The sequence below is a fragment of the Solenopsis invicta genome, chromosome 8 (assembly GCF_016802725.1).
Source record: "Solenopsis invicta isolate M01_SB chromosome 8, UNIL_Sinv_3.0, whole genome shotgun sequence".
Lineage (NCBI taxonomy): Eukaryota > Metazoa > Arthropoda > Insecta > Hymenoptera > Formicidae > Solenopsis > Solenopsis invicta.
In genome coordinates this window covers 25717030-25731585 of record NC_052671.1, presented here as the reverse complement: position 1 = coordinate 25731585, position 14556 = coordinate 25717030, and the positions used below count along the sequence as shown (strand labels likewise).

Below are 14556 nucleotides of genomic sequence, written 5' to 3'. Positions count from 1 at the left end.
CAAAAAAATTTTTTTTTTTTTTGGATCTATCAAAAATTATTTTTATATATCGGGAACTCTAGACATTCATAAAATAAAGCTATTAAGCCCCTCAGAACTATTCGCTCTTTAATTTCGAAAAGAAGTTAGCACCCCATTTTTTAAATTTAATTTTAAAACCGTTATTGAGCAGAACTCTTAATATAAATTATAGGGAACTCTTAGTCTTTTCAAAATGAATCGGGAACTCTAATCAGAACTCTCGAGAACTAAAGTTGGGGTGCTAACTTCACACACGTCAGAATCAAAGTCCTTGGGTGTACAATCGTGAGCTAAAAGGTTGCAACACATTTTCTTCGATGGTTTTTGGAATGTAGACTTGCTCAACGAACGGCGATCGTAATTGGTTCTTACCTGTGGATCCAACCAATTACGTTCGCCGATTGATGAGCAAGTCTATATTCCAAAAACCATCGAAGAAAATGTGTGTTGCAATCTTTTTGCTCACGATTATACATACACCCATGGAATTTGATTTGAAGACCCATTTTCAAAGAAATTCATAAAAAAAGAGGTCTTTGAGTTCAAAATTACTATTAGAAAACATGTATCGCAAAACTAGGTTTTTGTGTAGAAATATCGTATTTTCATAAAGTTCCCTGCACTTTTGACAATTTTAAATTTTATATTCAAATTCAGCAGACTCAAAAACATAAAAATATACCAAATTCACAGGTTCCCCGTTATGGGCAAATTTCGGCCCTAAAGTGCCATCGTTCTTTACTAGAAATTCCAGTAAAACAATCTATAAATCTTTTTTTTGCAACACATATGCCTTGCAAAGTAATTGCAGTTTCGTCGTGTCTGTTAACGTATGTATGACGAATTTTTTTGGCAGGTGTTCTAATCGGAATATAAGTTCCATCTATACATCCCACAATTCCATTAATTTTGCATATGGGAGGGTTCCGATAGCGCACATCTCGATAGCCCACCAACCAATCATCTTGACTTATCTAAGCCAACCTACGGAAAATCTCTAGGCATCTGCCATTGTGAGTGGTTTGTGTGCTATCGGGATGTGCGCTATCGGGATCCGCCGGCCAAATCTATTAAGAAATTTGTAACTCTTTTGATAGTAAGGTGCACCGTAGCAATTTGCATGTCAAAACGCTCTGCTACGCTCTTTATTACTGTTTTATTTGCAGCAAACCTATATAAAAACATTTATTAAAGAAACATTTATTTTTTATCAGCAATATTTAAATTGTTTAATATATTTATAATATGTGATTTAAAAATAATATACCATAAGAAAACCAATATATGTTCTTTAGCTGTTTTGTTTTTTCTTCCACAAAAACTCTTTGGACAATAATCGCTCTGTTCGAATAAATTAATAATATGCTCACATGTTCTTCTTAAAAGTCTAAAATATTTCTGAAACTAAAACAGTTTATATGATAAAAAATAGCTCTTAAGCTTAAAAATAATTCATATGATAAAAAATAGCTTGTACATTGAAATTAATATTTTTAATATAAATATTATTATACTTTATCTTTTCTTCAGTATAATGATCAACAATATTTGTAACATGTTTTATTCGTTGTATCTTTTTCTTCTGCACTACATAAATATATTGCAATTCATCATCAGAACTATCTGACGAAGAAAGTAAATAATTACTTGCAAAAACAAAATTGTGCACATTTTCATTAGTTTTCTCTTGTGTAGTGTTTATTGTACTGCATGGCATTGTGTTCTCTAAAATAAAATCGCTTTATCATTATCTTTCTATAGTTCAAATCCTTTCTTACGGTCGAAACTTATGTATCATGCAACATGGTATTGATAACATATAGTTCACATGTTTTTTATGTTTATATCATTAATCATAATTTTATTACCAATATAATACAAATTTCTTATCTAATTCACTCATTGTTATAAATATATCAATTAAAATACGGTGGAATAATTTTGATAAATTTAAATTAGGCATACACTTTCTGCCATGACAGTTCCTAGATCGAGTTTCAAATCGAACATGAGATCTGACTCGACTCGATTAAACTCGACTCGGAGTCGGGTAGAGTTGCCAAATCGAAAACGCTACTAGATTCCTGCATTTCCGCGCGTTTCACCTAGAGAACCTCTAGGAGAGAGAATCGCCAAGCGGGGTCACGTGACCGACTTTGTGATTGGCTGGCGGAAATGTGCAGATTTTGCATTGCAACGTCAATGCGTTGACAGGCTTTGTCGCGAGAAACCATCGGTGATTCCACGTAATGCGTGCTGGCCAATGCATTGACGTTGCAATGCAAAATCTGCACATTACCGCCAGCCATTGAACTATACTCTAACTCGAATGGGCACTAGCCAAAGAACGTGACGAAAGAGAGTCATTTCGAAGGGCCACCTCTCTTTGTCAGTACAGTCACGTTAGAAAGTTTTGCAGTACCGGCATATGAGAATAGATAAACTAGCGACTTGAGTGACATACATAAATAAAACAAAAGCAAAATTGTATTATATTTTTTTAAGTATTTACCATAAGTAACTTTTTAAGGAAAAGTTAATTTCTTCCTCGTTTCCATGAATTCCGTTACATGCTGTATCAACATGAAAACAAAGAAGAAATTTAACTTTTGAGTAAGAATGTAAGGTGAATGCTGACGCATGCGCAGAGAACGCTTAGAAAAAGAGAGGTGGCTCCTCGCATCATGCTATTTCTATCACGTTTTCCGCTTACGGACGTTATATGGCAGTACCCATTCCAGTTAAGCTGCGAATTCATGCAGCGATAAATCGCTGGCGACTTAGAAGAAGTGGGGGAAAAGTAACGCCAGCGTCAAATATCTGTCGCTTTTCTCTCAGTACATATTCAAGGTCCGTGGATTGGCGTTGGAGGGGAAGGAAGGTCGTTGCATCCACTTCAACGATGTGGAACGAAAATGGCGGCGGCCACAGAACAGCTGATTAATATGTAATGTCAACTCAATAGTAGGTTATTCTCGTTTTAGACCATAGGTTAGATTTGTAGGGAAGAATGCTAGGAATTGTTTTATAAATAAATGTAATAAACAAAAATGTTTAACAGTTTTTTAATAATATAAAGAACCAATGTTAATAAGTATAATAAAACGAAATAAAGTTATATTATATATTTGTTTTATAAATAAAAACATAAATATATACTTTTTAAAAAATATTAATATATATTATTATTTAAATAATCGATTGCCTATGGGCACTTTTTGATCCAAAAGACTTATTTTCTGATAACCGTATTTCCGTTTTTTTATTATTTACATAAATAATTTGGCGAATTCGAATATATCGACATAAAATGTAATAAAAGAAATTGCACGGTTTCGTACGTTCTGCACATATTTTTGAAATTTCTAAGTTTTTATAAGGCGCCCATATTTCTATCATTTCTAATAAGTGCTCAAATAATTGAGGATGCAAAGCACATCTATGAAAATGTGCTTGCAAATGGGCTTCAACCAAAGTAATATACGTAAAAATATTGTTAGAAGGATTCTCCAAAAATCCAAACGAAAGTGCTTTAGTATAAAATGAGTTAGAACCATTGTCGTCAACAGTAAAGGCCTTCAAACAGTTATTGCAAACGAATTTTTTTCTTAATACATAAGATATTGCACTTCCTAAGACATTATTAATTACATTACATTCCAATCCATTTGTTATTGGCAAAATATCCGAATAATCTTGATTATTTTCGTATATGTGTGAATACATGCAATCTTTGGCTGAAATAGATGTATTATTTACATTCTCCTTATTCTTATTTGTTAATGAACTGAAGAAATCAATATAATACTCGTTGTCATCATCTGCATAATTTTTTTTCTCTTTCTGGGTATCTATAAATTGGCACAATGTAACGAGGCGGAGACAACGTTTAGCTTGTAAAGCTGTTGGATTTATATTTCCTTTTCGATGCAACGTGGAAAATAAATTTTCAATGGCATCTTGATTTAGACGAGAAGTTAGAAAGAAAAGATATCCATTTTTAAATAAATATTCAGTCAATGTAATAGTGTTTAAAGCTGACATTTTTATTCCAGTTTGAACTGGTTTCCACGAGTTACCAATAATTATATTTTCGATTAAATGTAAAAAATCGTCAATAATACCAATTTTTAAGTTTCTATTACTTGGAGTAATTGCTTCATTTTGCTTTCTGCTGTTCATCGCATCAAACCAAGCCCGTACTTTTCTAAGAAACCAAGCTGTAGTTTTAGCTTCATTATCTATTAATTTCAATTCTATCAATGTCTCCAGAGCAGCAGCTGTTTTTACGTTGAATATATGTGCTGCAGCTGCTACATTCATTTTGTTAAATCCTGTTGGGTTCACAATGTCGGTAGTTATTTTTGGAGCTAATTTTAAATTTTTACGTTGCTGAATTACATTTAATTCTTCGAGATATTTAAATCTAACTTCATTGCATGGTAAATTTTCTGATTCTACAATTGACAGTGCTATTGTAATAATAGAATTGTTAGTTAAAGCCATCCGTAGGTTTTTCAATAAATGTGGTATATCCGGAAATATATAAAAATTATCATTAGGCCGTATCGGATGCATTACAAACGGAGTGTTGTTATTTCTCGAAACTTTAATTCCTAAATTGCGCCATATCGCTTGATTTTTTGGACCCATATCACAAACTAATCCGTGGACCTTGTAACCTATTTTCTCTGCTTCTTCGACAATTTCAAACAGTAATTGAGTCATGATATCATCATTTGAAGACTTAGATGTAAGATGCCATGAAACAATTTGTTTCCAATTTTCGTTTAAACCTCTGAGCATAAAAACAACAATAGAAGTGCATAACTTTTCTATCTCATCACACGTCGTTTGTCCAACAAATGATCCTATGGCCAAAAATGAAAAATATTAAAATGTTTATTGATATGTGCAACGTTAATTGATAAAAAATAATCATTTAATAAAGAAATTATTAGGAAATTACAAAGACGGAAATTTGGTAAATCAGGAAGGTAATTTATGTAAATATATTAATATGTATTCATATGTAACAATGGTAATCTTTTTATAATTATATATAAACAATTTGTACATATTTAATATATATAAACCATTTTTCCATACACTTAAATTATAATTAAAAACGATTATTAAGATATATGTACTTAATCATTTTTTTACTTTAATATTTTTTAAAAGCTTATGGAGAAATATTTTTTAATTGATATTTATATATATATATATATATATTGTGTAAACGTGTTGTTTGATAAGTAGACAACTTCCATGAATCCTTTGTTATTTATAAGTAAGGGCACTCGTATTTACAACATAATTTATATGTACAATTAAACGGTAGCAGATCATTGTTGTCCAGTTTACAGTTGTCATTGCATACTTTCTACAGAAGTTATGCTAAGACAATGAATTTTAATTAATTTTGTTGTGTGTAATATACCGGGTGTCCCAGACCACCCGTCCCACCCGATTTTTTCGTAAACGCGACATTTTAAAGAAAAATGTTTCAGACAAAAGTTGTAGGGTTTTAAAAGATCTATTTACTGATTTTATCAGTTTGACCTTGGATGGCGTCGCCAAGGTCAGATCAAAATAACATTAACTTTTTTAAATAGGACACCTCATTTTTGGTTCCAGAATCTAATAGCTGGTGTCAAGACCTTTCCAAAACACTATAAGAAAGTTTATTTTTGTTGAGTACTTTCCGAGTTGTGAGGCTTGAAAGTTACGGTGTACTGTTACCTTCAAGCGTCATAACTCGGAAAGTCCTTAACCAAAATAAACTTATTTATAGTGTTTTGGAAAGCTCTCGAAATCGACTACAAGAAAATGCAATGAAAAATATACCTGTTTCAGACCACCCGTCCCACCCTTTTAAAACGTAGGGATGTGCTTGTACAAAAAAATGGCTCAGACAAAATTTGCATGATTTCGAGGGATCAACCTGATGATGATCTTGAATTCGACCTTGAGATCGATCTTGGGCATAAAGGTATAAGTCAAAGTAACATTTTTAAAATGTAAAAACGAAATAATCGGTGCCGCCTGTAGGTATTAGCGTTACCTAAGGTGTACCACGTGTAGGTAACAAGATCGTACTTACACCTTATCGGGGTGCTTTTTTAAGGTGGTTCCCCTCGCCGTCACCTTTGTCGGGGTGCTTTCATAAGGTGGTTCCCCTTGCCGTCACCTTTGTCGGGGTGCTTTCATAAGGTGGTTCCCCTTGCCGTCACCTTTGTCGGGGTGCTTTTTTAAGGTGGTTCCCCTCGCCGTCACCTTTGTCGGGGTGCTTTCATAAGGTGGTTCCCCTTGCCGTCACCTTTGTCGGGGTGCTTTCATAAGGTGGTTCCCCTTGCCGTCACCTTTGTCGGGGTGCTTTTTTAAGGTGGTTCCCCTCGCCGTCACCTTTGTCGGGGTGCTTTCATAAGGTGGTTCCCCTTGCCGTCACCTTTGTCGGGGTGCTTTCATAAGGTGGTTCCCTTTGCCGTCACCTTTGTCGGGGTGCTTTTTTAAGGTGGTTCCCCTCGCCATCACCTTTGTCGGGGTGCTTTCATAAGGTGGTTCCCCTTGCCGTCACCTTTGTGCATACGCATGTTGTTCAGTCTCGATGTTCAAAATGTCCACCACGTGCATTTATACAGGCTGTTACCCTACTTTGGAAATCATCCGTCGCCCGACGAATTTCGTCAGTATCTAGAGACTGAATGACTTGTCGAATTCTGTTTTTCATATCTTCTGCAGTCGTAGGTCGTTCGCTGGTATACAAGGTCTTTTATTCGTCCCCACAAATAATAATCTAAAATTGTAAGGTCCGGTGATCGTGGTGGCCAATTATGTGGACCATGTTTACCTATCCATCGGCCGCGAAATATGCGGTTCAGTTGATGACGAGCAATGACAGACGTGTGGGCGGGACATCCATCCTGTTGAAACCACATATTTAGACGTAATTGGAGTGGAATATCTTCAAGTAAACGTGGAAGTTCGTTTTCGAGTAAATCGGCGTATAAAAAACGATTTAAATTCTCTTGAAAGAAAAATGGTCCCACGATATGCGTATCAACAATTCCGCACCAAACATTGACTTTCCAGATACGTTGATGATCCATTTCTCGATACCAATGTGGATTCTCTTGTGCCCAATAACGAAAATTATGTGTGTTTATTTCGCCGTCACTTTTAAAGGTGCACTCATCAGAAAATAAAATACTTCTATGGAAATTAGGTAATTGTTGAGTAATCCAATTACAGAATATCAGTCTTTGTCTATGATCGTTCAATGTCATGGCCTGGTGAAGTGACATTCGATATGGATGGAATGAATTTTCACGAAAAATTCGACTGATCGTGCTTCGACTTATTCCACTATCTCTTGCTCGTCGCTTTAAAGAATCATTCGGGGTTACAAAGGCAGATGCAATTACATCAGGTGCTCTTACTGAACGAACTGATCGATGAATTTGCCTTCCCTTATTATGATCCGGCTGAACAATACCTTTTACAATTATTCGACGTTGTAAGCGACTGAAAACTTTGCGCGAATGTGGTGTATGATCGGGATATTCATTTCGCCACATTATTTCAGCTGCTCGAAAACTTCCAGCTCTACCCAAAACTGACATCATTAACGCAGCTTCTTCGTTCGGGTAAGGCATAACTACAAATTACGCTTACGACCGGGTTGCTTATTAGAAAACGTGAATTGGTGACGAGTTGCGTAATATTATGAATTCTAAGCAATGACTTTTAGGAGTGGTATGTAAGGGTGCTTTTTCGTGAAAATTACTTTATTGCTACAATAATCAACATTAAATGAAGATTAATATTAATAAATCAAGAATAAACGGCATCATAGAGCTGTACCGAATGTTAGAGATCTCGGTAATTAGGTATCTTCAAAACTCTACGCGTAGGACTATAGGTACACGCACCGGCAGAAGTGGTGTCTCTCGACGCTAGCGCTCGGCTGCCGCACACACGCGGAGCCGCGCTCGTACGTGTGTCTAGGCTGCGCGGCGACGATCGGGGTGCGGGCGGAAAGTGGTGGGGGGGTTTACGATAGTGCATCCTCCTCGCTCGACGCTGGGTCGAGAGAGAAAGCATTATTCGACGTGATACCATGGGCGAAGTCGGTGTCCTCTGCTTATATTTTTCATTGCATTTTCTTGTAGTCGATTTCGAGAGCTTTCCAAAACACTATAAATAAGTTTATTTTGGTTAAGGACTTTCCGAGTTATGACGCTTGAAGGTTACAGTACACCGTAACTTTCAAGCCTCACAACTCGGAAAGTACTCAACAAAAATAAACTTTCTTATAGTGTTTTGGAAAGGTCTTGACACCAGCTATTAGATTCTGGAACCAAAAATGAGGTGTCCTATTTAAAAAAGTTAATGTTATTTTGATCTGACCTTGGCGACGCCATCCAAGGTCAAACTGATAAAATCAGTAAATAGATCTTTTAAAACCCTACAACTTTTGTCTGAAATATTTTTCTTTAAAATGTCGCGTTTACGAAAAAATCGGGTGGGACGGGTGGTCTGGGACACCCGGTATATACATATATACATATAACTGAACCTCACTTGTGCTAACATCATATTCTAATGCTGGTTGAATATCCATCTCATCCATTAAAATAACACAGTCGTCTTGATTCGAAGATTTATGACTTTCTCTTTTCTTTGCCATTAATGAAAAAACATTTCTTAACAAACCAGGTTGAAAATCAATCTTTCTTGTATATCTGCATATTGTAGAATAAGATGGCAATGGTAAACCCAGATCTTTCTTTAGATATAGATAAGCCTTCGATCCAACTGTAAAGAGTAAGTATTGAGATTAGTATATTAATTTTTATATAAAAATGAACAATAGTTTAAAAATTATGGAACTTACCAGCATATCTTATCTGTGTGGCCAATCTTAAACATTGCGGAGTCCAGTTAGTCTTTTGCTTGGAAAATCCTGATATAAATTTTTTGAAAATTGGTGATTTTTCTACTTTTTCAGACAATATTGTGTATCTTTTCTTATACTTTTTCATAATTTTTGTTGTCTTAAATCGCAATACTTTTTCATTTTCATATTTGGATTTGAAAGTATTAGCTTTTACTCGTTCTTCCTTTAATTGTTTGAGCAAATACTTGATTTGATTGGTTTGTCGAATCGTTCCTTCTTCATTTGTCATGAACATTGTTTGTAAATTCTGTCCACTTATCTCATTATCCGTTTGAACACTTGCATGTACGGCAATTGGGACTGATAGAGTCTGTTGTTCACTTGGTAAATTCTCAGTAGTAACATTTTCATTATATCCAAAATTGTCATTACATGATAAATCACAATTAAATAAATTAGCACAATTTTCTGGTTGAATATTATGCCCTACAAACAGTAAGAATTGTGTAAAATTATATATTATAAAATTATATATATATATATATATATATATACATATCTGTTTATAAATTATATTTATGATAATACAAGGAAATAATTGAATTATTTTGGAATTATTACCAATTAAAGATTGATCATTTAATACATCAGAATTAATTTCGTTGCTTTCGAAAATAGTTGGAATTGCATTAGGTTTCAATTTCCGCCATCCATCCTCTCGTCGATTTTCGAATTGCAAATCATCAAAATGATACTATAGAAGAGAAAGCATTTTTTAAATGTTTAAATATATTCTACTTAATATATTCTAATAATAATAAAAAAACCGATAACATATTTACATACCTCACATAACCTAGAATTCTGTGTTGGATTTTTACCACATTTCTCAGCCCACAAATGTCTTCGTTTCTCATCCCGAGGAAACAAAAACATTCGAAAACCATGTTCGCTTCTATTTTTGCAATTTATTGCACAACAACCTGGCATTGTATATACTTTTATTGCACACTCGCTCACTCACACAACTAATAGTTGTAGCACCTATGTACACTAACACTGACTCGCTGTCTCGAAAATGGCGGCCATGCAACGACCTTCCTTCCCCTCCAACGCCAATCCACGGACCTTGTACATATTCATGTGGCGACAAATCGCTAGCGACTAAATGTACAATAAATATAAAAAAAAGTATTAAAAAAGTATAAAATAAAATAAGTATTATTTTTATTAAAAATTATTAAAAAATACTTATTAATCTGTAATTATTAACTAATAATTTACTGAGTTGATTGCAAAAGGCGCAATAGGCGTTTAGTGTCAATAGGCGCAATCAACTCAGTAAATTATTAGTTAATAATTACAGAGTAATAAGTATTATTTTTAATAGAAATTGAAGAGTGAAGAAAAATGAAAGTGACAATACGTTCAAATAAGGTGTATTCTGCTGAATGCGCAAATATTTTGGGAACAGCAGTAGCAAGAGCAATTAAAAAGCGACGAATAGTGATTACAAGTGCTATAATGTTGGAATTGCAAAAAACACAAGAGAAACGGCATTACAAAAAGAAACAGTATTGGGTAGCTCCATACTTAAAAGACCGTCAGGATCATAGCTTTTTTCACGTATCCGTTCCTAAACTGGTATTTGAAGATTCCATACTGCTCACGATTGTGTCGACTTGTCGCTGAAGTTCAACCAAGTTGAACTTCTGACGATTTGTCGACGGATTCGGCACAAGTATGTGTAGAAGGGGAAAATCGAGGTAGAAGGGGAAAGTCGCCAGCGATTTATCGCTGTATGAATTCGCACCTTTAGAGTATAGTTCAATGTTGTGCCTTCTCGTCTCCGCCATCTTTTCTACAGTGCTGTCTCAAGTCGGCGCACGCTCGCCAACAACGCTTCAGGAGCGTATCTCTTAAAAAAGTAACAGTCATAAACACAGAGAAACGTTACAAAGTTGTAATAAATGCAATAATTTGCAATACTCTAGCTCGATCGTACGTAAAAGTCACAATGCACATTTTGGTTGTGGATTATGTATTCAAGAAAGCGTATATTTACACAATCGAGTTCTTTTTATGGATCTAGATAGGTTTAAACGAACTGATGATAATTTCCGCTTAAGAACCTATGAAGAACATCACGTTAGAAACTCTCCGTTTGAACTAATTGACTTAAAAATGGTGACGCAATTTCCCTTAGATTACATGCATTTATGTTTTAGGGGTAATGAAAAAGTTGCTTGTATTGTGGTTGCGTGGATGTTGTAGCCTAAGCAAACACCAGTGCATAGCAACAACAAGCGATTTTTTGTCACTATGCATATATTCGCTAAACGCAAAAGCAACGGATCGTCTTTCGAGACTTCTCCTCGAAAGACGTACAGAAAACGCAAGAGCTACGAAAAGCGCGGATCGTCTTTCAAAACTTTCTTTCGAAAGACGTGCCAAAAACGTGACAACAACGGAAGACAAGATAGTTTTTCGCCGGATGTCGCATCGCCACCGATTCAGCATGCAGCCGACCTGCATTTTAGCGTCAGTAATATTGGAGGATAAAAAGGGCCTCCAAATCGGGAAATGGCGAAGAATAATTCGAACAACCGCCAGAGCAACGTCACGGCCGTGCGTAACTCATACGTCGAGCCGTGAAGCGATAAGAAGATAACGCGCACCGCAGCCCGTCGTAACAGGGCATCTAAGTGTAAGCAACCACTGTATAAGAAGAAGTACCGAGAATAAATCTACATTATATTGCGACAAGAAAGGTGTTTCTTGATTGGCAACCCGTCCAAGCTACTGCCGTCCCGTGAGTTCTAATTCTTTGGGCAAAAGCGAATCCCGAAATATCTACCGACGTGCCTGGACCACTACCGGACACAACAGTGGATGACGAGATTGCAGACTAACAGCAATAAAAATAAAAAAATTATCAGACTTTTTGGTGAATTTGTCATGGGTATCACAAAAATTTCAAAGAAAATGCAGGAATTTGGAAAAGTTTGAGCGCTGGAAAGCAACAGAATTTCGGCTTTTTCTGTTGTACATAGGACCTGCAGCATTAAGAACAATTTTATCATCGCATTATTATATTTATTTTAATGCATTAAATTGCGAGAGAATTCTGTGCCATCCTGTAAACTGTTTCCATAATAATCAATACGCACAAGATCTCTTAAAATACTTTGTTCAGAAATTTAAAACTTTATACGGAGAAGAGAATATGATCTACAATATTCACAATTTAATTCATTTTTCTAATGATATTCTGACATATGGTTCTTTAGATACATTTAGTGTATTTCCGTTTGAAAATTATATGCAAAAACTAAAGAAAATGATAAGAAAATCTCAATCTCCATTGCAACAAATTTATCGTAGAATTTCGGAGTATAAAAAGAATGCGCGTCCATCTCCAGAGAATGATGTTTATTTTCCGTATATGGCAAATCCACTTCCTGAAGAAGAATTGCCATTCTCTTGTACGAAACCACATTTTAAACTATTATTTTCAAACTTTACTTTCACTCTACATAACAGGGATAATTGCGGTTTCCGAGAAGACGGGAGTATTATCGTCATGCAACATTTTGCGTACAAAAATAATGAACTTGTTGTCATAGGTCAATGTTTTCGTCTTTACTCCCACACTATCCATGCGAATCTGCAAATTTAAACATTTTTTTTGTTGACAAAAATGGCCTTTCAGACGTATGCGTATGGTCCATTAAATATGTCAAAGACAAGGCATTTTTTTTGGCGACGAATTTGTCATAATGCCTTTACTACATTGCATTCACAATCAATGAAATACGAGTTAGTAACTACAATATTTTCTCTATAAAACGTTTTTCTATAAAACGTTATAATTTTTTTTATAAAACGTTTTAAATAGTATTATATAATGTTTTAGATGTATGTAGTACTTTTCTTTGAAAACTCTACGTCTGCGGTGCCGACTTTATGGGTACGCAAAAAAGGCCTGTGTTGGTGGCCACCAAAAAATGTTAATTTATCAAAAACAATTGCTAAGTGTACACCATACGAAAAACACTGGATCACGCATTTCTATCATAAATTGTGGGGACCATATGGTAAATTGATTTATAGATTTTTCAAAAAACTATTTCTTCAACAACTACCATTAATGAAAAATCACGATAGTTCTAATCTGGTACTACCCCATACATCCATGAACAATTTTCGTTAAATCTGGTCTGATGTGACCATTGAAAAATACACATTAAGAAATATGAAATATTCGACGTAATATTAATCCCGATTCAGGTGCTTGTTTCTATTTTTTTTTATTTGTGTGTAATTGTCATTTTTTTAATAATTTATTAGGGTTTTACTACAATAAAGTAATATAAATGTAAAATTAAATTTTTTACAACTATTTTTAAAATAGATTAAAATTAATTAATGCATATCGTGCATTATTAGAAGTATAAATTGAAGAGGTTTGCTTGTCAAATCTCGCGCTACCGCTCTCACAGCAGGAGAGCAGCACTCGCGCGCACTGAGCGCCACCGTACACACTTACTCGTTCATACACTCAGACATTCATTACTGAACACACTCTCTTCTATGGCATGTGCCGCTTTGTATCAGCACGAATAAATAGATCAGTCTAATCCAATCGCTTCGCTCATTTCACACCCACGTTATTATGGTTATGGGCCCAGGTACGTAAGAAATAGGAAGCGAATCGTGCAAGCGCCAGTCCGGCACGCGAGAAGATATAGATTCATAGCATTCGCGCGTAGACGATCGCCCGACAAGAACATAACTTCAACATGGCCACCCACGAAGCAAAGACCGAGACCCGTATAACGAAGCTATCGGATTGCAATTATAGAACGTGGAAAACAGAAATGAAGTGGTACTTGAGAGGTAAAGGCCTTCTAGATTACGTTTTAGGCACCGTTGCGCTGAACGAGAATGCCACCGAGGCGGAAAGAAAAGTCTTTCGCACCAATGATGACAAAGCCATGGCTGCTATCGGACTGCACATAGAGCCGAACCAACAGATACACATCGAGGACTGCAACAACGCCTACGAGGCGTGGTCATCGCTAGAACAGGTACATCAACCTATAAATAGAATTCGCATAATGCAGTTAAAGAAAGAATTTTATCACATTAAAATGAAAGACGATGAAACGATGTCATCATACGTAGCCAGAACCAAGATTGCGGCGGCTAACCTCAAACAGGCGGGTGCAGAGGTAAAAGATGAAGACCTCGCGTACGCTGTACTCGCCGGCCTGCCCGATACATACGAAAATTTAAATATGGCACTAGCGAGTCTGCCCGATGACAGATTCACATCTGTTGAGGTAATAAGAGTCTTACTAGCCGAGCACGACAGACGAAAGTCACGCAACGACGATACCTCCGCAGAAGCGATGGAAGCATTACAAATAAACAGAGGATCGAAAGGTACTAAAAGCGATAAGACATCGAACGCGTCTGCAGCAGAAAAGACGGCAACCTGCTTCAATTGCAAGAAGCCAGGCCATTACGCAAGAAATTGCCGATCAAAAACAGGTAACAAACAAGCCCAACGAGACAACAAAAGTAAAAAGAATCTTGATGCATTTTTAGTGTCTCTGAACAACCTCGAC

The 14556-nt window shown here is 35.7% G+C and overlaps 1 protein-coding gene across 1 annotated transcript; it reads right to left on the bottom strand.

The window, feature by feature from the left end:
* Positions 1–3800: 3800 nt before the first annotated feature.
* LOC120358595 lies at positions 3801–9985 on the bottom strand. The gene is made up of 6 exons (XM_039453201.1): positions 9770–9985; positions 9545–9677; positions 8921–9409; positions 8608–8841; positions 4167–4892; positions 3801–3808 (listed from the first exon to the last, which is right to left on the bottom strand). Exons 1-6 carry the CDS (start codon positions 9911–9913, stop codon positions 3801–3803), a joined length of 1734 nt encoding a protein of 577 aa, XP_039309135.1. The 5' UTR covers positions 9914–9985.
* Positions 9986–14556: the final 4571 nt, after the last annotated feature.

What these genes read in the sequence shown, in the direction of transcription:
- LOC120358595 (XM_039453201.1), bottom strand. Translation starts at nt 9,913, where the DNA reads ATGCCAGGTTGTTGTGCAATAAATTGCAAAAATAGAAGCGAACATGGT. An exon ending in AAATGATCAATCTTTAATTG is followed by an intron (nt 9,410 to 9,544) that starts GTAATAATTCCA and finishes TACTGTTTGTAG; the next exon opens with GGCATAATATTCAACCAGAA. An exon ending in CACACAGATAAGATATGCTG is followed by an intron (nt 8,842 to 8,920) that starts GTAAGTTCCATA and finishes TACTCTTTACAG; the next exon opens with TTGGATCGAAGGCTTATCTA.